Source organism: Ictidomys tridecemlineatus, chromosome 1 (genome assembly GCF_052094955.1).
Source record: "Ictidomys tridecemlineatus isolate mIctTri1 chromosome 1, mIctTri1.hap1, whole genome shotgun sequence".
Lineage (NCBI taxonomy): Eukaryota > Metazoa > Chordata > Mammalia > Rodentia > Sciuridae > Ictidomys > Ictidomys tridecemlineatus.
Genome location: NC_135477.1, coordinates 87,228,367 through 87,255,729, shown reverse-complemented (window position 1 = coordinate 87,255,729; position 27,363 = coordinate 87,228,367). Strand labels below are relative to the sequence as shown.

General features: G+C 34.7%; 1 protein-coding gene across 10 annotated transcripts in view; it reads left to right on the top strand.

Moving 5' to 3' along the window:
* Window positions 1-26,829, top strand: part of Bdp1 (BDP1 general transcription factor IIIB subunit) — a 100,797-nt gene extending 73,968 nt beyond the window's left edge. For 8 of the 10 annotated variants that reach the window (XM_078043926.1, XM_078043939.1, XM_078043921.1 and 5 more), the window contains 13 exons: window positions 175-211; window positions 2,658-2,750; window positions 4,547-4,775; window positions 5,184-5,344; window positions 7,395-7,545; window positions 7,766-7,946; window positions 9,890-9,953; window positions 10,574-10,754; window positions 11,666-11,870; window positions 16,135-16,171; window positions 17,722-17,989; window positions 19,472-19,721; window positions 23,873-26,829. In XM_078043926.1, the coding sequence (XP_077900052.1) occupies window positions 175-211; window positions 2,658-2,750; window positions 4,547-4,775; window positions 5,184-5,344; window positions 7,395-7,545; window positions 7,766-7,946; window positions 9,890-9,953; window positions 10,574-10,754; window positions 11,666-11,870; window positions 16,135-16,171; window positions 17,722-17,989; window positions 19,472-19,721; window positions 23,873-24,004 (1,989 nt within the window). In that variant the 3' untranslated portion in view covers window positions 24,005-26,829. Of the gene's footprint in view, window positions 1-174; window positions 212-2,657; window positions 2,751-4,546; window positions 4,776-5,183; window positions 5,345-7,394; window positions 7,546-7,765; window positions 7,947-9,889; window positions 9,954-10,573; window positions 10,755-11,665; window positions 11,871-16,134; window positions 16,172-17,721; window positions 17,990-19,471; window positions 19,722-23,872 lie in introns of those variants that run through there. The other 2 variants (XM_078043930.1, XM_078043945.1) reach the window with 2 other exon arrangements.
* The last annotated feature ends 534 nt before the right edge of the window (window positions 26,830-27,363 follow it).

Below are 27,363 nucleotides of genomic sequence, written 5' to 3'. Positions count from 1 at the left end.
AAAGAATTTGCTATTATTTTCTTCTTGTTTATGAAATATTATGAATAATCATAAATTTAAAATATTATTATAACTAAAGGTATAGAAAGATCTATAAAATGTAGTACTTCTTGAGAGACAGTGCATGTGTTTGGGGAAAATACTTCAGATGTTCCCTATCTTTTCCTCTTTCAGGAAATAACCACAGGTGAACAGACCCAAGATGAACCAGGTAACTGTTAAGGAAACTGCTAAAACTACTTGATTAGCACTAGCACAGTGATTTAGCACTGGTCATAGTGAATGAGTCACTGTGCTGAAGAATTAAACAAAAATGTTCAGGTGTTGTATGTTATCTTTATTATAAACTTAAGTCCTTGGGATACTACTTTTAAAAGGTGAGCTGAAAGTTCAGAAAAATATTTGTTGAGCGTTTCCTCTTAATTTGCACAGATGAGGACATTTTCTTTGAATGTATTATTTATGGGAGAAAATGGTTTAGTAAATAAGAGCCACCAGTTGATGATTTTTAAAATTTGTAGTGTATAAACTGAACAAAGCACAGCACTAGTAAGGGAATAACAGAGGATACTGAAACTAACATCAGGGGCTGGGGATGTGGCTCATGCGGTAGAGCGCTCGCCTAGCGTGCGTGCGGCCCGGGTTCGATCCTCAGCACCACATACAAACGAAGATGTTGTGTCCGCCGAGAACTAAGAAAAAATAAATATTAAAAATTCTCTCTCTCTTTCTCTCTGTCCCCCTCTCTCTCACTCTCTCTTTAAAAAAAAAAAAAAAAAGAAAGAAACTAACATCATCAAAATGGTGATATTACCAAAAGTTCTCTTTAGGTTCAATGCAATGCCAATCAAAATCCCAACGGCATTTCTTGTAGAAATAGATAAAGCAATCATGAAATTCATATGGAAAAATAAAAGACCCAGAATAGCAAAAGCAATTCTAAGTAGGAAGTGTGAATCAGGAGGTGTAGCAATACCAGATTTCAAACTGTACTACAAAGCAGTAGTAACAAAAACAGCATGGTACTGGTAGCAAAACAGGCGGGTGGACCAATGGTATAGAATAGAGGACATAGAAACCAATCCACAAAATTACAACTATCTTATATTCGATAAAGGGGCTAAAAGCATGCAATGGAGGAAGGATAGCATCTTCAACAAATGGTGCTGGGAAAACTGGAAATCTATATGCAACAAAATGAAACTGAATCCCCTCCTCTCGCCATGCACAAAAGTCAACTCAAAATGGATCAAGGACCTTGATATCAAATCAGAGACTGTGCGTCTGATAGAAGAAAAGGTTGGCTCCGATCTACATATTGTGGGGTCGGGCTCCAAATTCCTTAATAGGACACCCATAGCACAAGAGTTAATAACAAGAATCAACAAATGGGACTTACTTAAACTAAAAAGTTTTTTCTCAGCAAGAGAAACAATAAGAGAGGTAAACAGGGAGCCTACATCATGGGAACAAATTTTTACTCCTCACACTTCAGATAGAGCCCTAATATCCAAAGTATACAAAGAACTCAAAAAATTAAACAATAAGGAAACAAATAACCCAATCAACAAATGAGCCAAAGACCTGAACAGACACTTCTCAGAGGAGGACATCCAATCAATCAACAAGTACATGAAAAATGCTCACCATCTCTAGCAGTCAGAGAAATACAAATCAAAACCACCCTAAGATACCATCTCACTCCAGTAAGATTGGCAGCGATTATGAAGCCAAACAACAACAAGTGCTGGCAAGGATGTGGGGAAAAGGATACTCTTGTACATTGCTGGTGGGACTGTAAGTTGGTGCTGCCAATATGGAAAGCAGCATGGAGATTCCTGGGAAAGTTGGGAATGGAACCACCATTTGACCCAGCTGTTGCCCTTCTCCGACTATTCCCTGAAGACCTTAAAAGAACGTACTACAGGGATACTGCCACATCGATGTTCATAGCAGCACAATTCACAATAGCTAGACTGTGGAACCAACCCCGATGCCCCTCAATAGATGAATGGATAAAAAAAATGTGGCATTTATACACAATGAAGTACTACGCAGCACTAAGAAATGACAAAATCATGGAATTTGCAGGGAAATGGATGGCATTAGAGCAGATTATGCTAAGTGAAGCTAGCCAATCCCTAAAAAACAAATGCCAAATGTCTTCTTTGATATAATGAGAGCAACTAAGAACAGAGAAGGGAGGAAGAGCAGGAGGAAAAGATTAACATTAAACAGAGTCATGAGGTGGGAGGGAGAGGGAGAGAAAAGGGAAATTGCATGGAAATGGAAGGAGACCCTCATTGTTTTACAAAATTACATATAAGAGGTTGTGAGGGGAATGGGAAAAAATAAGGAGAGAAATGAATTACAGTAGATGGGGTAGAGAGAGAAGAGGGGAGGGGGGATAGTAGAGGATAGGAAAGGTAGCAGAATACAACAGTTACTATTAGGGCATTATGTAAAAATGTGGACGTGTAACCGATGTGATTCTGCAATTTTTGTAGTGTTTTGAATAACCAGTTAAAAAAATTAAAATAAACAGAAAAAAAGAAACCCATTGTTAGAAAATAAACAACAGAGCTAACAATCTTTTTAAAGTAAATTAATTGCCAGATTTGTTTTTCTGTTTTAATTTTGCTATATTTCCTCACAAGGCACCAATGATGGAAGTACTGAAGCTGCCATAACTTTACTAACAATGGGAGATCTAGTATTGCAGTCAGAGATCAGCACTGAACAGGGTGATGGTAAGAGTGAAAGCTAAGTCCTACCAATGAGAAAAAAAAACTTAAAATCTGTTAAGAAATTATACCTATGTTTTGAATAAATAAGCCTTTTTCATTTGAAATTGTCATCACTGTTGTTTTCTAGAAATGGTAATACTTATGTGTTGATCCATCCTCCCCCTCTTGCTATCTTTTCTTTTTAGCTTGTACTGGAAATTGAACCCAGGGGCACATTACCAGTGAGCCACATACCCAAGCTTTTCTATTTTTTATTTTGAGACAAGGTAACGCTAAGTTGCTTGGGGCTTTGCTTAATTGCGGAATCTGCCCTCAAACTTGAGATCTTCCTGCCTCAGCCTCTCTACCACTGTGCCTGTCCTCATCCACTGTCAGCCCGTTAAGGCGTGGTGAAAACCATTTTGAGATAGTGCATTTAGTTTATTAAGAATAATTTGAAGCTGGGTGTGGTGATACAGGCCTATAATCCCAGCAACTTGGGAGGCTAAAAGGATCAAAAGTTCAAGGCCAGCCTCAACAACTTAGTGAGACCTTAAGCAATTTATCGAGACCTTGTCTCAAAAAATTAAAAGGGCTAGGGATGTGGCTTAGTGGTTAAGCATCCCTAGCTAGGTTCAATCCTTGGTACCAAAAAGAAAAGAATAATTTGGATTCATTGAATAGTTGCTCTAATGGCTTATGTTTATCATCATAAGCATCATTGGTTAATTGAGGTTATTTTGTCACTTTATACTCGTTAGCAAAGGATTTGCTGCTTGAAAAGATTTTCACAATCATTGAGAGAATTTAAATTGTTGTGATAGTTTTTGTTTGTTTTTTTTTGTTTTGTTTTTTAGAGAGAGAGAGAGAGAATCTTTTAATATTTATTTTTTAGTATTTGGCGGACACAACATCTTTGTTTGTATGTGGTGCTAAGGATCGAACCAGGGCCACACGCATGCCAGGCGAGCGCACTACTGCTTGAGCCACATCTCCAGCCCTGTGATAGTTTGGACAGAAGCCAAAAGACAATGCCAATCTAGATTTTTTTAATATATTGAGCTGGACTTACAAGTTATGGTCTTTGCCATTGATTATCTTTAACTACATTAAGTGAAAAATCATGCTAATTGTGTTTCTGGTAATTACTTTGTTAATGACTTATCTGCCATTCATTTTAGTTGTTAGATGTTTATGCTTGTTACACTATATTTATTAAGAAAGTATTATTTGTTTTCCCTATATTATAGAGCTTCATTCTCAATGACAGAGTATTATAGTAACGCTTGTCACAAATCTTGAAGACATAAAATATAGATCTTAAAAGCTAATAAATGAAGGCAGTCCTGTCTTGAAATCCATTCGGCATTATGCAATCATTGGAAGTAATTAAAAAACCAGGGGTGGGATTGTGGCTCAGTGGTAGAGCTCTTGTCTAGCACGTGTGAGGCGCTGGGTTCAATCCTCGGCATCACATAAAAATAAATAAATAAAATAAAGGTATTGAGTCTATAACTACAACTAAAAAAGAAAAATTAAAAAATAATAATTTCAAGTATATAGGCCATTAATTTTATAAAAAAGGCGGGGGGATGCATTACTTTCAGTAGCACAAAATTTTAGTCATAAGAATTATTAAGCTCATTACAGATCAAATCCCCAAAATGAAATATGAGATCATGAATTTAAGTTTGGATCCAAAAAGAGCAATCTTTAATAATAACGTAGAATTGTATAATTATTAATTGTTGAAGAATTAATTTTCACTTGGATATCTATTTATACTGGGTCAGTTTTAATTTCCTATTTTTTTCCTGCAGTAGGAGTATGTGTGTTTCCTGATGTTCATTCAAAGGATAAAAGTCATATTCCTTTTATCCCAGATAATGTAAATCACAAAATTGTTCATGAATATCAGGAGGTTTTTTCACCTGTCATTAGTACATCTCCTGCATCATTTGAAGAAAACAAGATTGTACTGGAGGAACAAAGTACTAGAGAAGAAGTTGGTTTAATGGAAGAAGTCAAGAAGAATGCTACATTGACCAGGTTTATTTTATATTCAATTATTAAATGTTATTAAAGCCATCATAAATTTAGTTAATAGATTTGAGTAATGCTTGTAACAATGTTAATTTCTCACCAATTAAATTACAAATTGGTTGATCTAGAGTTTAATGATTTACTTATTAAAGTTATAACAGTGTTATCTGTCTTTGAAGATTTAATTTAAAAGATTTATGTAAATGTATTCTCTGTTCTACAGATATGTTCTACAGGTTTTCTTCTCAAGACCTCCAGTAAATGTAGTAATTAGATTAGTAATTTTAGAATTAAGAAATGAACACTTAAATATACCATGATACCTGAAAGGTATTGCGTTAACTGCAATCAGTGTGAGAGAGTAAGAAAATTCTTTAGTAATTCATAAATTTCTATTATCTTTGTACATTTTAGGAATACAACTTCTAAAGTGACCAATAATTTGAGAATGAGAAGTAGATTTGTCAAGCCAAAGCCAAATCTTGAGAAGGTTTTACGGACCAACAGGTTTCATGCTCATCAGAAAGTTCCCGGTTTTTGTGTTTTAAAGGGGGAAGAAGTAGAAATTCAAAGAGGTAAATTTTATTTTTCATTTACAAACTATAAAATTGCTTTGACACAGAAATCATATTAGTATTTCAAAGGGATGATTTGTTAAAATTATTTTAACTTTGTTTTTAAATACAAAATATCACATGAGCTATAAAATAAATCTGCCAACTGGTTTCGGTAATTGGTATCATTTTGTTGTATTTGCCTAATCAGGTTTTTTCTTTTTTTGGTGTGTGTGTGTGTATACCTGTGTGTGTATGAATACTCAAACGTCTCTTAGAAAGATATACATGACTAAGGATATAACTCGGTGGCAGAGTACTTGCCTAGCACGGGTGAGGCACTGGGTTTGATCTTCAATACCACATAAAAATAAATAAATAGAATAAAGATATTGTGTCTAAGAGATGTGTTTATCTACAAATGAATAAATAAAGCCATGCTGTTCATCTGTAACTATAATAAATAAATAAATAAATAAGATTTTTAAAAATGGGAGGTATATACACAGAAGACACGTGGCAAAAAATTCTATATTGCACCCAAAGCTTAATGGGCAGTGGCCCATGCCTGAAATCCTAGCAGCCTGTGGGGGCTGAGCAGAAAGATCAGGAATTCAAAGCCAGTCTCAGCAACTTATCAAGACCCTAAGTAACTTAGCAAGACCCTGTCTCTGAATAAAAATTTTGAAAAGGGGTGGGGATGTGATTCAGTAGTTAAGGGCCCCCAGGTTCAATCTCTAGTGCCGCAGGCTGGCTGGACACAAAATAACCGAACTTGTAGATTCAAAACAGGAACTGGGGACTTTGGGTGCACTATCGAATTTTTTGCCACGTGTCTTCTGTGTATACCCCTCCCATTTTTAAAATCTTATTTATTTATTTATTTATTTATTGTAGTTACAGATGAACAGCATGGCTTTATTTATTTTTATTCATTTGTAGATAAACACAATATCTTTATTTATTTTTATGTGGTGTTGAAGATCCAACCCAGTGCCTCACACATGCTAGGCAAGTGCTCTGCCACCAGGTTATATCCTTAGTCATGTATATCTTTCTAAGAGATGTTCTCTGCTTATTTTTAAATTGAGTATTTGTCTTTTTATTATTAAGGCTTCTTGGTCTGTGTGTATACCACAAGGGTAGAGTACATATTTAACATCCACAAGGCCCTGAATTTGATTTCCCAAGTCTTAAAAAAAAAAAAAAAATTCTTTGTGTTTCAGTATCTTTTATTTTTCAGGTTTAATATATTGAAAAGATCTTTTGATATAATCACACACCACCCTATTTAATTTTTTAATTTTTATTTTTTAAGTGACCTTATTATATTGTGATGTACCTGTTGAAAGCTTGTCCACTTCCTTTTCTGTCTCCCTTCCTTTCCAATGGCCCACCCCCTATGGCAATACTAAGACCATGGAAAGTAGTGCAAACAATAGGCTACCTATATTATATTGATCTCAGGTTTAGAAGATCTGGATGTTAGCGTTATCTTTTACCTATTTCGGACTCACTGATTTCTGGGATTTCCTTTCATCCAGCAATGCCTGTGGTACAATGTTCTTATGCACTTAGTTAATTCATTCTTATTCTATCTTGAGCAGTATCCAGAAATTTTCACTCTGTTGAACCAAATTGTTCTATTTATCTAGAAATATTTTCTTCTCCTTTATGACATCTTTGTCATACAACTCCCTTCCCAAAATCTCCCCTAAGGTGGACCTAGCCAGACTTCATCTATACTCTGTACCTCTTTTGGGTGGGAGTTTTTAACAACACTATTATTTTTGATGATAGTACTAGAGTACTGTTACCATAAAGTAGGGACACAATTGCTATGGCAGCCAGGAGTGAAATGTATTACAGTACAAGATTCATTAAACATCTGTTTACTATTCAGAAATCTCATTGGCCAGAACCATTCTGCTGCCATGTTGATTTTTGGATTAAGAAGAGTTTGGAGGAGTTACTACATAGTGGTCTATTGTTAAAGAGAGAATGTTTCTAATATGGAGATTTTTAGCTGTTCTGTTTTGAACTGTATCTTACGTGTGTTTTTTTATTTAAGAAACTGAGAAAAATGCTTCCAAAGCAACAGAATTGGGAGAGAAAAGCTTTGGGCAAGTTACAACAACAGAGAGTAAGGAGCAGAACAAATTGGCATCTGTACATGATATCAAAGGGACCAGTATTTCACAAGAAGCAAACTTAACAGAAAGGTAAAAGAGGAAATAGAGTCTGAAATTCAGTTCATATTCTCTTTCAGCTGTAACCAAAGGCTATAACTGTAAGAATTTGCTTGAGGAGTTCTGTTGCATCAAATATATTTTAAAATCTTGAAAATCATTAAATTGGATGATCTAATTACACCAATCTCTAAAAATAATCCCATGATGGTTTGCCTGATTTCAGGTAACATATACTACAACTCTCTTTCAGAAATGAAGATCAAGAGGAGAGATCTCAAGAGGTTGAGATAGTGTCAGTTACTCCAGTTGTTTCCTCTGAGCAAGGACCCCATACCCTTGATTCGGCTAGGGATCTTGGTGAGAGTTCTTTTGAAGAGCCCCTGAGAAAGAACACAGAAGGAGACAGTGTGCTCAAACATCATGTGCCAGAGGTAAAAGAACAGATTATAAGAAGGGGTAGGAGGGGTTTTTCCCATTTGAAAAATTGAAGTATAATTTGCATGTAATAAACTTTACCCTTTTTAGTTTTAGAAGTTCTCATGTAACCAGTATGTGAACAGTTCCATCATCCTTATTCCCCACTTGTCTTTTATAGTCACCCTTCTCCTTCCCTACCAGCTCCAGATAGTCACTGATTCATTTTCCCTATAGTTTTACTTTCGTAAACTCTACTGTGGTAGAATTTCAATAGAGTGTATTTAGTCTCTGGAGCATAGAGGTAATAGAGCTGTTACTCAGGATTGTTGTGAAGAAAAAATTAAATAAACATACACAGAGAATTCATTTCTTGTTTCTTAGCTCCTGGATCTGAGGAGTTTATTAACAGAGCAAGTATGATTGAGGTACGGTGAGGTATTGGAAGATAAATCTTCAGGAAACTGCTGACTAAATGAATGATTAAGCTTGGTTTGAAAGATACTTTGTTGGAGATTTGAACAGGACTCTGTACCAGTTGTCCTCCACCCAGTCAAACCAATCTCATTTCTGGGAATGAGGCCCAGACAATAAGATTTTCTTTTAAAAGTTCCCTAATTGCGAGAATGCTTGATCTTGAAGAATGAGTATAATGGTCAATAAAAGGGTGAAGAACACGTGTAAAAAAAATAAGATGTGAAACAGTATGACATGTTCAAGGATTATAAATCACTGAGTTGGGTTGGCACCATGGTATGTTTCTATAATCCCAGGGACTTGGGAGGTAGAGGCAAGAGGATCACAAGTTTGAGGCCAGCCGCAGCAATTCAGTAAGAATCTGTGTCAAAATAAAAATTATAAAGATCCAGGGAAATAACTCATGGTGGTAAAGCACCCCTGAGTATAATCCACAGCACCATGCTCCCCAACCCATAAAATCAACTTGAGGCTGGGTATGGTGGCACACTTTTGTAATTCTAGCATCTTGGGGGGCTGAAGCAGGATTGTAAGTTAGAGATCAGCCTCAGCAATTTAGCAAGACCCTACCTTAAAATAAAAAAATAAAAGGACTGGGGATGTAGCTCAGTGGTAAAATGCCCCTAAGTTCAATCCCCAGTGTCCCCCCTAACCACCCCCCAAATCACTGAGTGAATATAAATGAAGAAAGTGGTTAGAGAAGAAGTTTGGAAGGCAGCTTACAGGCAAATCATAAAAGGAGTTTGATGACTCCCTAAGGAATTTGGCTCCTTCCATAGTTGAGATTCGTGCCCACCTCCAACTTTTAAATTGTAGCCTTTTATTTTGAAATAACTTGAAACTAAGAAAAGTTATAAGAATCTTACAAAGAACTCATACTTTTCCCTTGGATTCATTAATTATTAACACTTGGCTTCATTTGTTACTCTGTCTTGCTATCCATCTCTATAGATAAATACTTTAAAAAACTGAAGCTTTTGAACCAGGGTTGGTGGCACAAGCCTATGAGTGACTAGGGAGCCTGAGGCAGGAGGATCGCAAAATCAAGGGCAGCCCCAGCAGTTTAGCACGACACTCAGCAACTTAGTAAGATTTACTTTCAAAATAAAAAATAAAAAGGTCTAAGGATATAGCTCAGTGGTAGAGCACTTGGTCTAGCATGCACCAGGCTCCTGGGTTCAAGCCCTAGTACTTTAAAAAACAAAAAAAGCAGCATGTAAGTTGCAAACACAAGCTGTCACCCCTAAATAGTGTGTTTGTATCTTCTATCTATTAATAAAAGCAAGGATATTCTCTTACAGAGAAGTAAGAGGTTGAGGGATTTGAGTCTCCCTATTATGTCACTTCAAAAATTGTCTCAACTGGAAAAATTGTATATGTTTAAGATAAGTCATTGCATTTTGAAGTTATCTCTTCACTATGTATCACATTGTCAGGGAAACTTTTTAAAACCTAACTCTTTCCTTTTATTTTTTTATGGCAGTGTATACCAACCAGTATTCCAGAAGTCCAACAAGAGAGTGTAATCAATTCTGAAGACCTAACAGGTATAATAATCTGCTTCAGTGAGGTATCATAGTATTAATTAATATGATTTTTAAATTTAACTATGGAAAACACAAATTCTTTTTTGTTTATAGTGTTTATAGTTAGGCAACAAATAAACTATTTTGTATGTCACTTTTGTTATTCAGAATTATGAATTCTTCCGGCTGTGCCCTTTGTGAAATTATTCTTTTGGTTAGTAAGTAATTTATCCAGAAAGATCCAGCAACCTGTTACCCAATAGTTTGGTACTATTCATGACAATTTTTTGTAGTGATGCTTGGGGGGTATAATTTAGTTTTTTAGTCTTTTTTTTTTTTTTTTTTTAAAGAGAGAGTGAGAGAGGGGGGAGAGAGAGAGAGAGAGAGAGAGAGAAATTTTAATATTTTATTTTTTAGTTCTCGGCGGACATAACATCTTTGTTGGTATGTGGTGCTGGGGATCGAACCCGGGTCGCACGCATGCCAGACGAACGCGCTACCGCTTGAGCCACATCCCCAGCCCCGAGTTTTTTAGTCTTGATGACAAGTTGACATGAGGCTCTCTTTTTAGAGATGAAATAAGTGATTTTTTTATTATTTCATGGTTTAGATTTTCATTAATAACATTTCAACTTCGATAGTGAATCTGTTTGCTGATGTACAAGATGGAGAGGATGAACAAGCATTCATTTTAACTCTGGTAGAAATCCCAACCAATGCTACAGAAGAATTTACGGATGCTGCTCAGTTAATGCCAAACCCTTTACTACCAGCACCCATATTGGTCAAATCCATTAATACTGAAGAAATAGGCGATATGAGGTAAGAAATGAGTTAACTCTTTCCTCTAGGGGGAAAGATGCTTTATGAATCTGATAGTATTAATTGAATGAATTTGTCCCTGCCAGTAATTTGTGTAGATCTTAAATTATGTGGTAACTTAGAGAAAGAAAAAAAAAAAAAAGTAATGTGGTTGATGAAGGTTGAAGGTACCATTTAAATGAAAATTAATATTTTGTTTTGACAACCGAAAAATTTAGTAGCCTAGATTATAGTGACATCTATTACAAATATAGTTATATACACATAACTGAATACACATTCACAGAAAGTTGGGAAAAAATAGTACAGAGAAGTAATACTTTTGATTTTTAAATTTTTTGTGGTCCTGGGGATTGAACCCAGGGCCCCCACACATTAGAGTAGTGCTGTGTCACTGAGCTACACCCGTAGGAATACCCTTTACCCTTTTTTTGAAACACAGACTCACTAATTTTCCCAGGCAAATTTGCCTTAAATTTGTGATCATCATGTCCCAGCCTCCCAAGTAGTTTGGATCATAGGTGCCTGCTGCCATGCTCATCTCAGTTTCATATATTCTTGATACTCTTAATTCTTTCATGTAGAACTGTTAAGCTGTATTTTGATTACCATTGGAAAACTTATGAAGTAGCATTAGAAATTGAAGCCATTTATATTAGGAAGGGACATTTTAGATTAAAAGTTTAAAGACATGAACACATGTACTTCAGATTTAATTAAATATTGGGAGATTAGGTTGTGAGCCTTTAAGTATGAATGCAGCTCAGAACTAGAATCTTAATGATCGTGATCTTGAATTTATTTATTTGGAATTTGGTTTCATTAGAAATTTAATTGGAATAGCTCAGTCTTTAACATTATTAAATAACTTTTGATTCATTGATTTTTCTCTGCATTTTTTTTCTATGCAGTAAGCGTTTACCACTAACTTCAGTTGGTCAAGATGCCATGTGTTTATCTAATTCTGCAAGAGATGCTTCTGAACAGCCTCCTGCTAATTTGGATCTTATATCTAGGAAGAGATCTCATTGCACTCTTGATGAAAGCAACCATGTTTCTCCTGCCAAAAAAATGTCTCTCACTTCAGAAGATGGTTGTCAACAATATACTTCTGAGGTAAGATAGACTCTTTAGGTAAGTGCGATGGCTATAGTGGAAGAGACATGTTTCTATTTTTTCCTTCTGGCTCTTAAAACTTTTATAGATACATAAACTTAGTTCAGACACTTATCATCATAAATAATAGATAAGGCCTGTTTGGGATTATCACTTTTTTATTAGTTCAGTGTAAAAATCAGTTGACCTAATCGGGAAAACTACTCTCAGTTCTGTGATGTAGGCTGAAAAAAAGGCCAAAAGTATTATGTAGACCTGGATCTTAGCTCTGCCACCCAACAGCTATAGAACTGTAAATAAGATACTTTACCTCTCAGGATCGATTTTCTGATGTATAAAATAATAGTAATATCATCATAATGTGTAAAGTTTTCCATTGCTCTTAGAACAAAACCAGAGCATCTGAGCCCCTGTAGATAGTTTTACCCATTTCTGTCTCTAGTCTGATTTTGTGCTAGTTTTCATCTCACTTTCTAGCCACATTGGCCATCTTTCAATTCCTTTAAATGTGCTATAATCCTTCGTGTCCCAAGGCATTTTGTTTGCTGTCCCTTCTATATGAAACATTACCTTGTAAAACATTGCAGACTGCTCTAGCTCAGTTATCAGTGCCTCAAGAAAGTCAAACTCCATGATGTAGATTTAATCACTAGTCATCATGTTGTAGGTTTCCTAGTATCCTCTTGTTTTATTTCTAATACTATTCATAATTTGTAACTATACTATGGCAAATCAGTTGAAATTCTATTTCTTCAAAGGGAGAGCTGAAGACCAATAGTTCTTAGATGAGATACAGAGGAAGTATACTTTCATGTTTTTGATAGGTAAAAAAAATTGTATCACAGAATAGTTTTAGTTTCTCTTGTAATGAGTAAGATTGAACATCGTTTTATATGATTTAGAGCCATTTATGTTTCTTTGACTATGAAATGAATTTATATTCTTTACACATTTTTTTAAAAGAGTGTTGCTATTTTCTTAGAGATCTGGAAAAATTCTGTGAGATAGATATGGTAATGAGCAGCAAATTTTTACCTCCAGTTTGTCACTTATCTTTTATTTTAAATTTTTTTTAGTTGTAGGTGTACACAATACCTTTATTTTTATTTATTTATTTTTATGTGGTGTTGAGGATCAAACCCAGGGCTTCATATATGTGAAGCAGTCGCTCTACCACTGAGCTACAACCCCAGCCCTCATTTATCTTTTGACTCTGTGTTCTTAGGCAGATTTATTTAACTTTTTACAGTATTAAAGGTAACTCTTTTTTTTTTTAATGAAAAAGATTTTGTTTTAGTTGTATATGGACAGCATGCCATCTGCATTTTATTTGTTTATTTTTATGTGGTGCTAAGGATCAAACCCAAACCCAGTGCCTCTCAAGTGCTAGGCAAGTGCTCTACCACTGAGTCACAACCCAGTCCTGCCAAGGTTAACTGTTTTTTGTTTTATTGTACCAGGGGTTGCACTCAGGGATACTCAACCACTGAATTGCAACCCCAGCCTTATTTTGTATTTTATTTAGAGACAGGGTCTTACTGAGTTGCTTAACTCCTCGCTTTTGTTGAAGCTGGCTTTGAACTCAGGATCTTTCTGCCTCAGCCTCCCGAGCTGCTGGGATTATAGGCATGTGCCATCACACTTGGCTCAAGGTTAACTTTTTGATGGAAGAGTTTTCAAACCTAGACAGAAATAGACAGTATAATATAATGTATTCCCATGTACTAGTCACCAGTTTCAGCAATTTATTAGCATTCCCTGCAGAGACTGTTTTGATTTTAAAAGTATAGTTAGTGACATGAAAAAGATCATAGTATATTATCAAATACAAAACATTATGAAATAACATTACCAGATTATAATAGGTCTAAAATATGATAACTGTACATTTATGAATATGTAAGAAATAGTCTATTGGCTTACTTGTGATTTTTGTTTTCTAACTTTTGTTTTCAGTACTTTAACAATTAAAAGAATTTCTTATGCAGAATTCTAGAATAATACATAGAGTGCATTCAAAAAGACATCCTAGAATAATACATAGAGTGCATTCAAAAAGACATGCAGCTAGATGTGATGGTGCACAGATGTAATCCCAGTAGCTCGGGAGGCTGAGGCAGGAGGATTGTGAGTTCAAAGCCAGCCTCAACGAAAGTGAGACGCTAAGCAACTCAGTGAGACCCTCTCTCTAATAAAATATAAAACAGCTGGAGATGCAGCTCAGTGGTAGAGCACTTACCTAATATGTGTGAGGCACTGGGTTTGATCCTCAATACCACATAAAAATTATAAATAAAATAAAGTTATTTTTAAAAAATTAAGAATACAAAAGAGCTGGGGATGTGGCTCAGTGGTTAAGCACCCCTAGGTTCAATCACTGCCCCCCCCCAGCCCCCCCCCAAAAAAAGACATGCAAACATCAATCTTTTCATGTGTGGCTTCTGGGAAATCCTTTGAGTCTTAAAATTTCTAGCTAATATTACTGACTTATGTAGAGTTTATTTTGGTGTAAAGAATAGGGCCAACTTAAGTTTTCCATGATGCCTTTTCAATTGTTCTAACACCATATGTTGAATAATTCATCTTTTTTCCATTGATGAAAACTATACTTTTTTCAGTTATCATCTCCATATATATTTGTATATCTTCCTGGACTTTTTTAATGTGGATTTACCTGATCTTCCAGGGACAATCTCATACTATTTTAAGTATTGTAACTTTGTGCTTTAATATTTTATAGGAATAGTCTCTCCTCTAATAACATATACTTTTATTCTTTTTTCAGACTTCTCATTACTGCTTATGTTCTTAAATTTATATGGATTTTAGTATTAGTTTGTTGAAGTCTTTAAAATTTGCATTAATTTTATTCAGAAAGTTCTCTTAATTAGAGTTAATTATTAATTAATTCATCAGATGAACATAAGGAAAATTGACAATATAATTATAATAATGAATCTTCCAATCCAAAAACATAATGTCTTTCCATTTAAGTGTTGCTATGTGTCTTTTCAATTTTATTTTAAGCTCTTATAGAATTCATACATTTCTTATTATGTTATCCTTGAGAATTTAATCATATTGTTTTTATCATTGAGCTCAATCACTCTCTTTTCTCTCTAATTAAGAGAACTTTCTGAATTTCCTCATGTGCATTCAGTTGATTTGAGGTTTTGTAGGTTAACAGGCATCTCATCTGCAATTGGAATTTCAATTCTACTTTTTATACTCCTAATTTTTTTCTGTTTTATTTGTAATGACTGATATAAGTAAAAAATAATGTTAAAAAAGTAATCCCAAAGTTGACATCTTTTTCTTATTCCTGATTAATGAGGATACTTCCTATTAAGTGGGATGCCAGCTTTCACCTTTCAATGGTTATATTTTATGGCATTAAGAAAATGTTACTAGGTGTGGTAGTGCATGCTTGTAATCCTAGCAGCTCAGGAGTCTGAGACAGGAGAATCTCAAGTTCAAAGCCAGCAATTTAGCAGGACTCTGTCTCAAAATAAAATAAGGAGCTAGGAATGTGGCTTAATGGGTAAGCGCTGTGGGTTCAATCCCCAGTACCAGAGAGAAAAGAAGGAAGGAAGGTTGAGGCAAAAGCATCATTTGAGCCCACAAGTTAGGACTAGCCTGGGCAAGATAGCGAGACCCCATCTATATTTAAAAAAAAGAAAGAAAAAGAAAGGAAAAAAAAGAAAACATATCTAGTACATTTTATTTACTTTTTTCAGGAATGAATAATACTGTTAATAAATGCTTTTTCTCCTTAGGTCTATTGAATTATATTAGATTTCTAATGTTGAATCATCTTTACATTCCTGAAACAAACTATTTGATTATTATATATTTGCTAGTCTATTGATGTGCTACTTGTAGTATTTGATTTGAGGGGTTGGAGTGTAGCTCAGTGGTGGAACACCTGCTTAGCATGTACTAGGTCCTGGGTTCAACCTCCAGCACCATACACACACAATTATACTATTGCACTTGACATTTAAGTGTGATGTTTGGTTGGTGTCGATATTATGCTTGAGATAAGAGGCATTTGGCAGCTTTCCCTCTCCTGTGTACCAGTTTAACAGTTGCCAAATCATTTCCAGAAATGTTTGCTAGAATTTCTATAAAACATTAGTGACTCTAGAGCTTCCTGGGAGTATGATACATGCCTTCTTTATAGAAAGGAAAGAAGGGAATGGAGGGAGGGAATTTTATTTGACAAATAGATTTCTAAATTTTTTTGTAAATTTTCTTAAAACAGGTGTGTTCAGAGAAATTAAATGTTTTTGAGGAAACAGGTGAGTGAAATAAATTTTAACATGATCACATTGCTAAGTACCCCTGATTATTTCCCACACATTTTGAGCTTGAAGCACTCTTGCTCACTTTTTTTTTTTAAAGAACCTTAATTTTATTGTCAGTATTTACTCTCCTATTAAGACATTGGATTTGGCATATTGATAGCCAAAATAAGCTCCTTTCATCTTGTAATTAATGGAAAAACATAATGACTGTACAAAGATTTTTTGTAAAAGCTCAGTAACTACATTTTAGGAATTAACTGAGTAGTATGAATGCAGTTGTACTTATAACTCCTTAACTTTGCCCTGAATTTTTATTATTCCTCATTTCTTTGAGACTTACCATTTCTTAGGCCTGTTAAGCCATTGCTGAACTATGGTAATGGTTAAGAACTTTTTTAAAAATTTAATTCTCAAGAATTAAAAAAAATTATTAATGGTGGCATCTTTGTAGAGTTAGAATTCGAAAAGAAGGGTTTAATGATTTGAGGTTTTTGTTTGTTGTATGGTGCTGGGGATCAAAACCAAGGCCTCATTCATGCTAACTAAGTGCTCTACTACTGGGCTGCTCCCCAAGACCTGGTTCTGGCTTTTTAAAGACACTTACAAGATAATAACAATGTCATTGGCTTAATCTTAATTGTCCAACTTTAATTGTGAAACTGTAATCTGGTTACGGTTTCCAGCTTTTAGAAATGTTCTAATATCTGTTTCATTTATTTCCTCCTCTCTGATAAAAGTGTTAACAGATCACAACACTCTAAGTGTTAATGATATAGTGATATGCCATCCTTTTTTAAAAATTTTTTTAAGTTATAGGTGGACAAAATATTTTATTTTTTATGTGGTGCTGAGGATCGAACCCAGTGCCTCACGAATGCGAGGTGAACGCTCTCCCTCTGAGCCACAATCCCAGCCCCTCATATGCCATCCTTAATCATGTTTTGTTTTGTTTTTTAAAGGTAGGTATACTTACCAACTTCATTCTTTTTTCAGGGAGCCTAGGACATTCTCACTGGGAACTGAGCCTTAGAAATAGCTATCTAAAGGGAAATTTTTTTGTTGTTGTTGTTGTTTAACAAGAAATTTCTCATTTCTAACTAACTGCTGCTTTGGGTTTTATCTACTATTTAGGAAAATAAAACTCTTTAAAGCTAACCTGAGTGTTTAAGAACCTGTGGGGTTTTCTCTTCCACTAGACTACAGATACCCAAGTGACCACCTATATTTTGGGTTGGTTTAGCTTCTATAGTTTAAAGAGTCTTAGATTATTTTAAAGTGATCGTCCTTTCATTTTGATAGTTCAAGATATATTTTTGGAAAAAAACTTTTTATAGTAATACCACTATTTTTGTCAAAGGTGTTACTATTAACTTTTACTCAGTTATTTTTAATTTTCCAAGTAACTCCACTAATTATAATTTAGGCTTCTCTTATTAGATGAGGTTTGTTATAAGATACCATGGTTTTTCCCCTCAAATATTGCAGTTAAAATATAAGTATTAATTTTAATATACATACTTACCATTTGTTCTCTTTTTTTGAAGGGGACTCTTACAAGGAACGAGGTATTTTCCCTACCTCAGGATGCACACAAGCAACTCCAGAACCTCAAAAAGAGAAACTTGAAACAACTTCTCAGAATATAGGGTCTAGGTCTGTTGGTAGAATAAGAGATATGTGTATAGAAAAGAATATGCCTCAGTTGCCTCAGGATGAGATGGTTGTATCTGATAAAGAAAAAGGAACAGATTCTGCTTCTACATCTGAACAAATGGGTAGCAGAGTGGCACCTTCAAAAACTCCACTGTCCAGGTATCATGTGCAAATCTTTAATAAATATTCCGTTACCCCTCTGAAAAAATAAAACCTATAGCTATAACACGAATATAGAGAAGAAATTCAATACAAAAGTTGATGTTTTAAAAACATGTTCTCTATCAGTAATATAAAGAAGAGCATCTTTGACTTTTTTTAGATATATGGCACACATTTTTCCCCAGATTGTGGTTATTGTTTAGGTCATTATGCATTCTGCCATATGTAGTTGCTAATGCACACATTGATGATAAGAGACATAGAATTGGTACAGAGGTATTGCTGAAAGTTGTTTTATTGAATTCCCAAATAATCTTTCATTTTCTTTCCTTATCTCATTTTCCTTATCTCATATTAAACCATGGCTTGCTTTCTATAAGACTAAGAGTTAAATTTAAGCCCAAAGCCAACTTCTCCCACATTGTTTTTTCTCATACTCTAAAAGTGAGTCTTCTAGGTTATCAACAATTATTGGTTTGTCAGCAGCATTCAAAACATTTATATGGGGCTGGGGATGTAGCTCAGTGGTAGAGTGCTTCCTAGCATCCATGAGGACCTGCATTTAATCCTCACTGTTGCCAAAAAGAAAAAAAAAGGAGAAAAAATTTACATGGTGAGTGGAAGGGAGGCAACATATACTAGCCTCCACTAAGGGGAAAGGACATGTCTTTAAAATGCTTATTTAATAAATCTGTTGTCTGTATTATCTAAACTATATAGAAAGTAAAGCTCAGTGATATATTTTCTGTCTTTAGAGTAGTACTGAAAATAGAATGGGGGGTTTGGATTAAAACAAGCTGAGAGAAGCAGTGTTCTAGAACAGAGGGCAGTAAGCTTGTTATATAAAAGGTCATATAGTACATATTCTAGGCTTTGTGGACGATATAGTTTCTCTTGAAGCTACTCAGCTTAGCTTTGCAGTTACAATACAAAAGCAACCATATGGGGCTGTAGCTCAGTGGCAAAGCATTTGCCTAGCACATATAAGGCACTGGATTTGACCCCCAGACCCACATAAAAATAAGTAAACAAACTAACTAAAGTTACTGTATCCATCTACAACTAAATATATTTTTAAAAACCCCAAAAGCAACCATAGACAAATGCACATGGCTGTTTCAGTAAAACTTACTTACACAATCGTATGATTGGACCATCATTTGCTGACTCCTGTTTCAGAGCCTTGCTTCTCTTAAGTATGGTCATATTTGAGAACTTGTTAGAAATGCAGGACTCAGGTCACACTAGCATTTCAGTCAGAATTTTCACTTTAATCATGTTGCCAGGTGATTGATATGAACTTTTCAACATGGGAAGCTCTACTCTAGAGTAAGCCTTGATTCTGTCAGAGATGTATGTTATGGCTTAGTGACACCAGTACATAGTGAGTGTGCCATTTTAGCATTAGTAGAAAGAAGATAGCATTAAGAATATGTCTTCCTTGGATATTCATGAATATCTTTACATTTGCATTTCTAGGCGTGGCAGAAGACCCCTGGGATTTTTATCTTTAATATGCTCAAAGAATAATTTGGAATCTGATGAACCTACTCACGTCCATAGTAAGAAGCGCGTAAAACCTCTTATACCTGTATCGAGGAGGAATTTGAAACAATCTAATCCACTTAGTGAAGGAGAGAAAAAAAATCAAGAGTCCTCTGATCTGCTTCCATCTCCAAGTGTTGCTACTAATACTCAGTCAGAGAATATTGACAGTTCATCAGCTCAGGTATGTGATAACTATCATATTTTATTGTTTGTATAATAAAATGAGTTGAATATTAGACTCGGGAAAAATATGGTACTTTTGTTTTCATTTGGGTATCAAAAATTATTTCAGAACAATTCACATCAGTTTTCTCCCCTATCAAACCCTCTATCCTGGAAAAAATAAGGTATTGGATTACGAAGTTACACCTAGTTTAGTTCAGAACCATAAATAGACACTTAATTGCCATTTCTTTTACCCAATTGCTTCTGATTTGTGGAAGCAAAATGAAGCAGTGCTTGCATTTTGTTTGCCTTAGGACAAATGTCCTGACACCCACAAGGATAAACTAGAACCTTAAAACTAGAATTAGTGTTTCATTTCTTTGTATCCTGTAACTGTCTAATGGCAAAAATTTGTGAACCTTGGGCTGGGGATGTGGCTCAAGCGGTAGCGCGCTCGCCTGACATGCGTGCGGCCTGGGTTCGATCCTCAGCACCACATACAACAAAGATGTTGTGTCCGCCAAGAACTAAACAATAAAACAATAAAAATTCTCTCTCTCTCTCTCTCTCCTCTCACTCTCTCTTAAAAAAAAAAAAATTGTGAACCTTGTGAATCTTGATTATCATTGCCAAATTATTTTATAGAACAGCTATAATTATTAGCAGTAAGGCAGTGCCAGTTTAATCATATCCTTGCCAGTGTTAGATAGTAAAAACACTTCAAAATTTTTTTCTATTAAATATAATGATGGAGAGGTGAAAATATAATTTTCACTGTTTTATTGTTTTAATTGGCATTTCTTTAGTTACTAATGACTTGATTTTTTCCCCATATATTTACTAGAATTTTCTTTTGTATTTTTTGTTGATTTTTTTTTTGCTGCGTTAGCTTATTATTTAAGAAATATTTCTCCAGAGCTTTAAATTTTTCAGTAATCAGTTTTAAAATTTTGACTGTGTTCATCCAGGCCCAGTGGTACATTCCTGTAATCCCAGCTACATGGGAGGCTGAGGCAGAATTGCAAGTTCAAGGACAGCCTAGGCAACTTAGTATATAATATGAGGCAAGAATCTCAATTACATTTTGTTTTGAATTAAGTAATATTTTATCCATGTTTCAAGATTTACACGTTTCAAGCACTCTACCATTGAGCCACAACCCCAGCCCCTGTTTGTTTATTTTTATGTGGTGCTAAAGATCGAACCCAGTGCCTTACACATGCTAGGCAAGTGCTCCATCACTGAGCCACAACCACAGCCCTCTTATTTTTTTTTTCCCCCTTATTACTTTTTATTTTGAGATAGAGTCTTGCTAAGTTGCTGAGGCTGGCCTCAAACTTTTGATCCTGCCTCAAGTACCTCCCAAGTACCTTGGACTACCAACACATCTGTCTATATCCTACTTTTTTTAACGTAACAGTATGTCTTAGAAACCTTTGGAGAATAGTGAAGAGCTTCTTCTCTGTCTCTATCTTCCTTAATTTGAATTTTTCATTTTAAAATAATTGTAGTTTCACATGTAGTTAGTTGTAAGTAATACAGAGGAGTTCCATCTTCCTTTATCTATTTTCCCCCATTAGTAATGTTTTGCAAAATATGTTCCAATATTGTAACCAGGATATTGACATTGCTCCAATCAGAATGCAGAACAGTTCTCTATCACTGCAAGTGTCCTTTGTATAATACCCCTTTAAGATGCACCTACTTCTTTTTCATTTCCACTCCCCACCCACCCCACCCATTTTTTTTTTTTTTTTGGTTTGTTTGTTTGTTTTTTGTGCTGGGGATTGAACCCAGGGACTTGTGCATGCTAGGAAAGCACTCTACCAACTGAGCAGTATCCCCAGCCCTCCACTCCCCCTTTTTTTTTTTTTTTTTTTTTATTAGTTGTTCAAAACATTACAAAGCTCTTGACATATTTCATACATTTGATTCAAACGGATTATGAACTCCCATTTTTACACCGTATACATATTGCAGATTCACATCAGTTACACATCCACTCCCTTCTTAACTGCTGGCAAGTTGTTCACCATTGAATTTATCATTTCAAGAATGTTACATAAATGGCGCTGGGGTTCTGGCTCAGTGGTAGAGTGCTGGCCCAGCATGTGTGAAGCACTGGGTTCAATCCTCAGCACCACGTAAAAATGAAATAAAAATTCTATATATTCACCTACAACTAAAATATATATATATATTTAAACAAAAAAAAAGAATGTTACATAAATGGAATCATACATTTAAGATGGCTTTTTTCATTTAGAAGTTTCCTGGAGATTCTTCCAAATTTTTTTTTTTTTTTTTTTTAAAGAGAGAGAGAGGAGAGAGAGAGAGAGAGAGAATTTTTAATATTTATTTTTTAGTTCTCGGCGGACACAACATCTTCGTTGGTATGTGGTGCTGAGGATCGAACCCGGGCCGCACGCATGTCAGGCGAGCGCGCTACCGCTTGAGCCACATCCCCAGCCCTCTTCCAAGTGGTTTTATGTATCAATATTTTGTTGATCTTTTTGTTGCTGAATAATATTCCCTACTATAAATGTACCACAGTTTTACTTGTTCATTCAGCCATTAAAGGACATCTGAGTTGTTTTGAATTTTTGCTATTATGAGCAAAATTGTTATGATCATTCATGTGTATGTTCCATATAAACATTAATTTTTATTTTTTAGGGATAAGTGTCCAAGAGTACCCTCATTGTTTTTAATGACTATATGGTATTCCATTATTTGGTTGTATCTTATAATAATCATAGTCTAGTATTCTTAGACATTTAGGTTGTTCTTAATTATTTGTTATTTTAAGCAATGTTGTAATAGCTTAACTTAAAAATGACTCATTTTTGCACATATACCCATTGGTTTAATTCCTAGCAATAGAATTGATTTAATATTAAAAGGAATGATTATTCCTTTGATAGGTACTGCCTGATTGTTCTCCATATGGATTTTATTAGTTTCTATGTGATTTTTTTTTGTGTGTGTGTGTGTGGTATTGGGGATTGAACCTAGGGCCTTATGCATATAGGCTAGTGCTCTACCACTAAGCTATACCCCCTGCCCCTTTTTATTTTATTTTGTTCAGGCTGACCCTAAACTTGTGATCCTCCAAGTAGCCTCAGTCTCCCAAGTAGCTAGGTTTATAAGTGTTTGCCACTATACCCCGCTCATGCTTTATTTTCAGTAACACATATATTAATATAATTTGACATTAAAAAAATTATTTATCTTTTCATACTGATTTGTAGAAGTTCTTATTAGGGAGGAAAATGCCCTTTGGTGATATAGATTGCATTTTTTTTTTTGCACATGCCCTTTGTCTTTTATTCCCATCTGTTAGCTTTTGTGTAGATGAATTTATCAATTGTTTCTTTTATGGCTTCTGACTTTCAGGTCATTTAAAAAGATATCACTCCCCTCCCAAACCAGGATTATAAGTATTTTACTATGGCATATTATAGTACATTTTTTTGTGGTTGTTTTAATTAATATTTTTACATTTAGGTCTTTGGATTAATCTAGAATTTATGTTGATAAAATATAAGTCTGACTGGTTTTTCATCCTGTAGTGGTTATACAGCTCTCCAAAATCAGCTCCCTGAATAATCTTAACTTTTCTCATTTGTTCTTCAAAATATAATTTTCATCAGATAATAAATTTCCATGTTATTTCTAATCTTCTGTTTTATTGATCTATATGTATTCCTGTGCCAATACTATGCTATCTTAATTTTTTATAGATTTATAAGTGTTTGATAAGATCTCTGATTTGTGATGCCTTTGGGTGCTTTTCTGTTTTATGGGTCTATCTGTTGTTACATCAGTAATTGAAGTGTCATTTACTGATTCAACAATGTTATATTTTTCTGTGTTCTTACAACTTTTTCTTGAGAGTTAAGATGAAGAAATGGATCTTGAGCATCTTATAATTTGCCAAATCATGTCGAAGTGTTGTATATTTAGGATGTGTCCAATTTTATTGTTATAGCTGATGTAACAAATTACCTTACTGTTAAAACTCTGTTGTGTTTAGAATTACTTCCCCCCCCCCCCCGCCCCCCGTGATGCTGGAGATCAAACTCGGGGCCTTTGTGCACACTAGACAAGTACTCACTAGAGATATGTAAATGTTGTATTGCGTATTTATTTTTATTACCTTTTTAGGTTTCTTGTGATCAGCCCTTACTGAAAGAAGAACATAAAAGTGGCCAACACCGGGCACCTGATCAGGAGCCAACCACAGTCTCTGAATATTTCTTCAGTGATATCTTCATTGAAGTAGATGAAACAGAATGAAACAGTCTTTTGGGTTTCTTCTTCTTTTTTTCTTTTTTTAAGTATTGGAATTTCCAGAATCAATTACATCAGCAAAGCAGCATTTAGAAAAAAGCATCACTGTTTATTTTTCTTTAGGTCAAGTTTGAACATCTAATGAGCTCAAGTTAAAGCTTTTATAATTAATGGAAAACATTGTTGAGGTTCCTTTGGTTCTGATTGATTCAGCATTTTGGAAATACCAAGCAATTAAGACTGCTTTCTCAGAAATAACAACTCTTGTTTACATTTTGACACTTCCTGTTTTGAGCACACATGGACATTGGGAATATTGTGGATTAATGGCTGTATAAATCAGTGCCGACATTGGAGGTTGATTGTATTTAACATTCAGTGAACTTCTTTTGTAAAGGTTTTTGTTTTTATTTTCCTTTGGGAGGGATGATGAAGGCTCTTTCAGTTACCTCCAAGTATATGAAAGCAAATTGTCCACTTGTATGGTAAAGTTAAAAAACTTTTCTATTATCAGTTGTGTATCTGACTCACTCAAAAATATGTATTTTTCTAATTCATGGTGATATACCATTAGTCCTAATTGAAGAACTAGTATTTAAATTTACTATTTATAAGGTTGATACATCAAAGCTTATTTATTTTTAAATTTTTATTTAAAAGCATACTCAGTTTTAATTATATGCACCCCTCAGATTGTGGGTAAAGAAGGCATTAAATTTTATGTTTGTCTCCTTTCCCTCTTTATTTGTAGATTTTAAAATGATATAACTGAAAATGTTTGGGTAGTATGTATGGTTTAAATGCTTTTTTTCCTCATAGTTTAGTATATTGACTTTGTACTGTGAATTTTTATTTTTCTTATTTCATGGTAATCTCAGGATTTTCAGGGAGAGAAAAAACTCAACTTCACTTAGGAGACAAATTCTCACACAAAACTCAGTCTTCTGTGGGGCACAGTGGCACACGCCTGTAATCCCAGCAGCTCAGGAGGCTGAGGCAGGAGGATCATTAGTTCAAAGCCAGTTTCTACAGTTTAGTGAGGCTCTAAGCAACTTAGTGAGACCCTGTCAAAAATTTTAAAAAAAGGGCTAGGGATGTGGCTCAGTGGTTAAGCACCTCTGGGTCCAATCCCTGGTATCAAAAAAACTCAGTCTCCTTTACATACACTCCTTAAAAAAAAGGTTTCTTGATAGCTCCTCCCCCAACCCCTGTTTAAAGAACATGTACCACAGAACATAAATGTGATGTTAAAAACAAAATAAGAACAAGATTTTAAGATTTTATAAGGTCAGTAATTGTCATCAATATGAATGTAAGTATTTTTAATTTTGAGATTGATATTTCCATTCATTCTACCTGAACAAACCTTTCCTGTTTCAAATTAAATTTCTCAAAGAGCAGATTTATTCTGATTTTATTTGAAAAGCCTCCTAGCTGGACATTATGTATTAGCTCTGGAGTTATAAACTTCTGCAAAATATTTTTGAGTTTGCAGGCCAGCTGGTCTGTGTGGCAGCTATGCAACTCTGCCACAGACAGTACTTGAATGAAGGGCCATGGCTGGATTGTTTTTAGTTTAACCCTACATTAAACAATAGTTTTCTTACCTTAAGGTGCTGATATCTGTATGTATAAGTTATTTGTCATTGGAGTTATGAGTTGTGCCTATAAGTTAAAACTGTGTTGATTGCATTATGAAATGATCAGTATTTCAATTGGGAAAATATTTTAAAGTCTAGATAATTTTAGGGTTTTGTATATTGAAAAAATAGTGGCCAGTTTTCAAGTTTCTTAAAAAGAGGATAATGGCTTAGCAAGTTTAACAGTGATGCCAATTTATTGGAACTTGCTATTAGAGCATCTTCTATTTATTGCCTTACAGAGAAATTTACAATTTAACTTTTTCTCGTGAATTAAGATCTGTAAATCTGAGTGGAAATTCTCTATATAAGTATGCATTTATTTATTTTATTGATTAATGTCACAAAATCATGGTAGTAAATCTCATTGCTATTTTAATAACCTATTTATGTAAATTTTAAAAAATCTCATATTGTACTGAGTACAGTGACACATGTCTGTAATCCCAGGTACTTGAGATGCTGAGGCAGGAGTATGGTGAATTTGATCCCATCAGGGACAACATGGTGAGAACCTATCTCAAAAACCAAACCAAACAAAACTCATTCTGAAATTCTTAATTAGTCTTAGTTTGGGTATTAGATTGCCATGACTAAATTATAATTTATCCCTGTAGAATATTTATTTTTTAACTTTGCTAACATCTACAATAAACCAGTTTTATGGATGATAATTTCTTATTGTAAAACAATAACAAATATAGGGCATTCATTGTATAGAGAATCAAGTCAGTTAACAAATTATCCTACTGTTATAGTCTTAAAACTTATCTTGATAAAGAGAAGTTTAATCACTGTACTTACCTTACAAGATGGAATGATCTGTGTTAAGTCTGATTGATGTAAAGGTGTTGCAAAAAATTTATTTTATAAATCTTGAAGGAGATGTGATTAAAAGCCTTTTCTTTTCTTTTCTTGACTTTTCCTCCTAAACACTTACATCTTAGCATGTGATCAACATGATGGCTTCAAAGCCTAATTGTTGGTAAATGACTGAGGCACCGATAAAAATATTAATATCCATTGTTTACCAGCATATTATTTTAAAAAGACGCAACCATGTATACTACCGCTTGAAGAAGTTGTTGACAAAAAAAGCAATATCTGTCATATGTAAATTTTCTTGTTCTAAAGAAAGCAGTTATGTTCTATAGATATAAATTATGTAAATAAAAGTTATTTTATATCGTTTGTGTTGTATTCTTTTCAAACAGAAAGATCTTTATTTCAGTTAACTGAAACTAGTTGCTGTTTTCAAGTTTTTTTTCCATAAAAATGAAGTATAGCTGAAAGAATAAATTTTTATTTTTATATGCTCATTATGAAGGAATTTTTTTGATCTTGTAAGAATAAAGAACAGATGCCCCTGCCGCCTCCAAACACACACATGTGTGTGCATACACACACACACACACACACACACACACACACACACACACACACACACACTATGCTCTTTAGGCCGATTAGCTGGGTCACGTGTGCGGAGCCAAAAAATCCCCCAATGAGTAGCTCCGTGGTCTGAAAGGGCGGGGAAACAGCCCAATGAGCATCACAGCAGAGGAGCCAATCAGTTGGCAGCTAGAAGTTTGCTGGGGCTGGCTGTGAGCCAATCATCAGCTGGCAGCTAGAAGTTTGCTGGGGCCCCTTTGGCTGTGGCTCTCAACAATCTGTGGTAACTTTCCTAAAGGCTAAGTTGTCTTAGATTCTATTACACCATCAAAG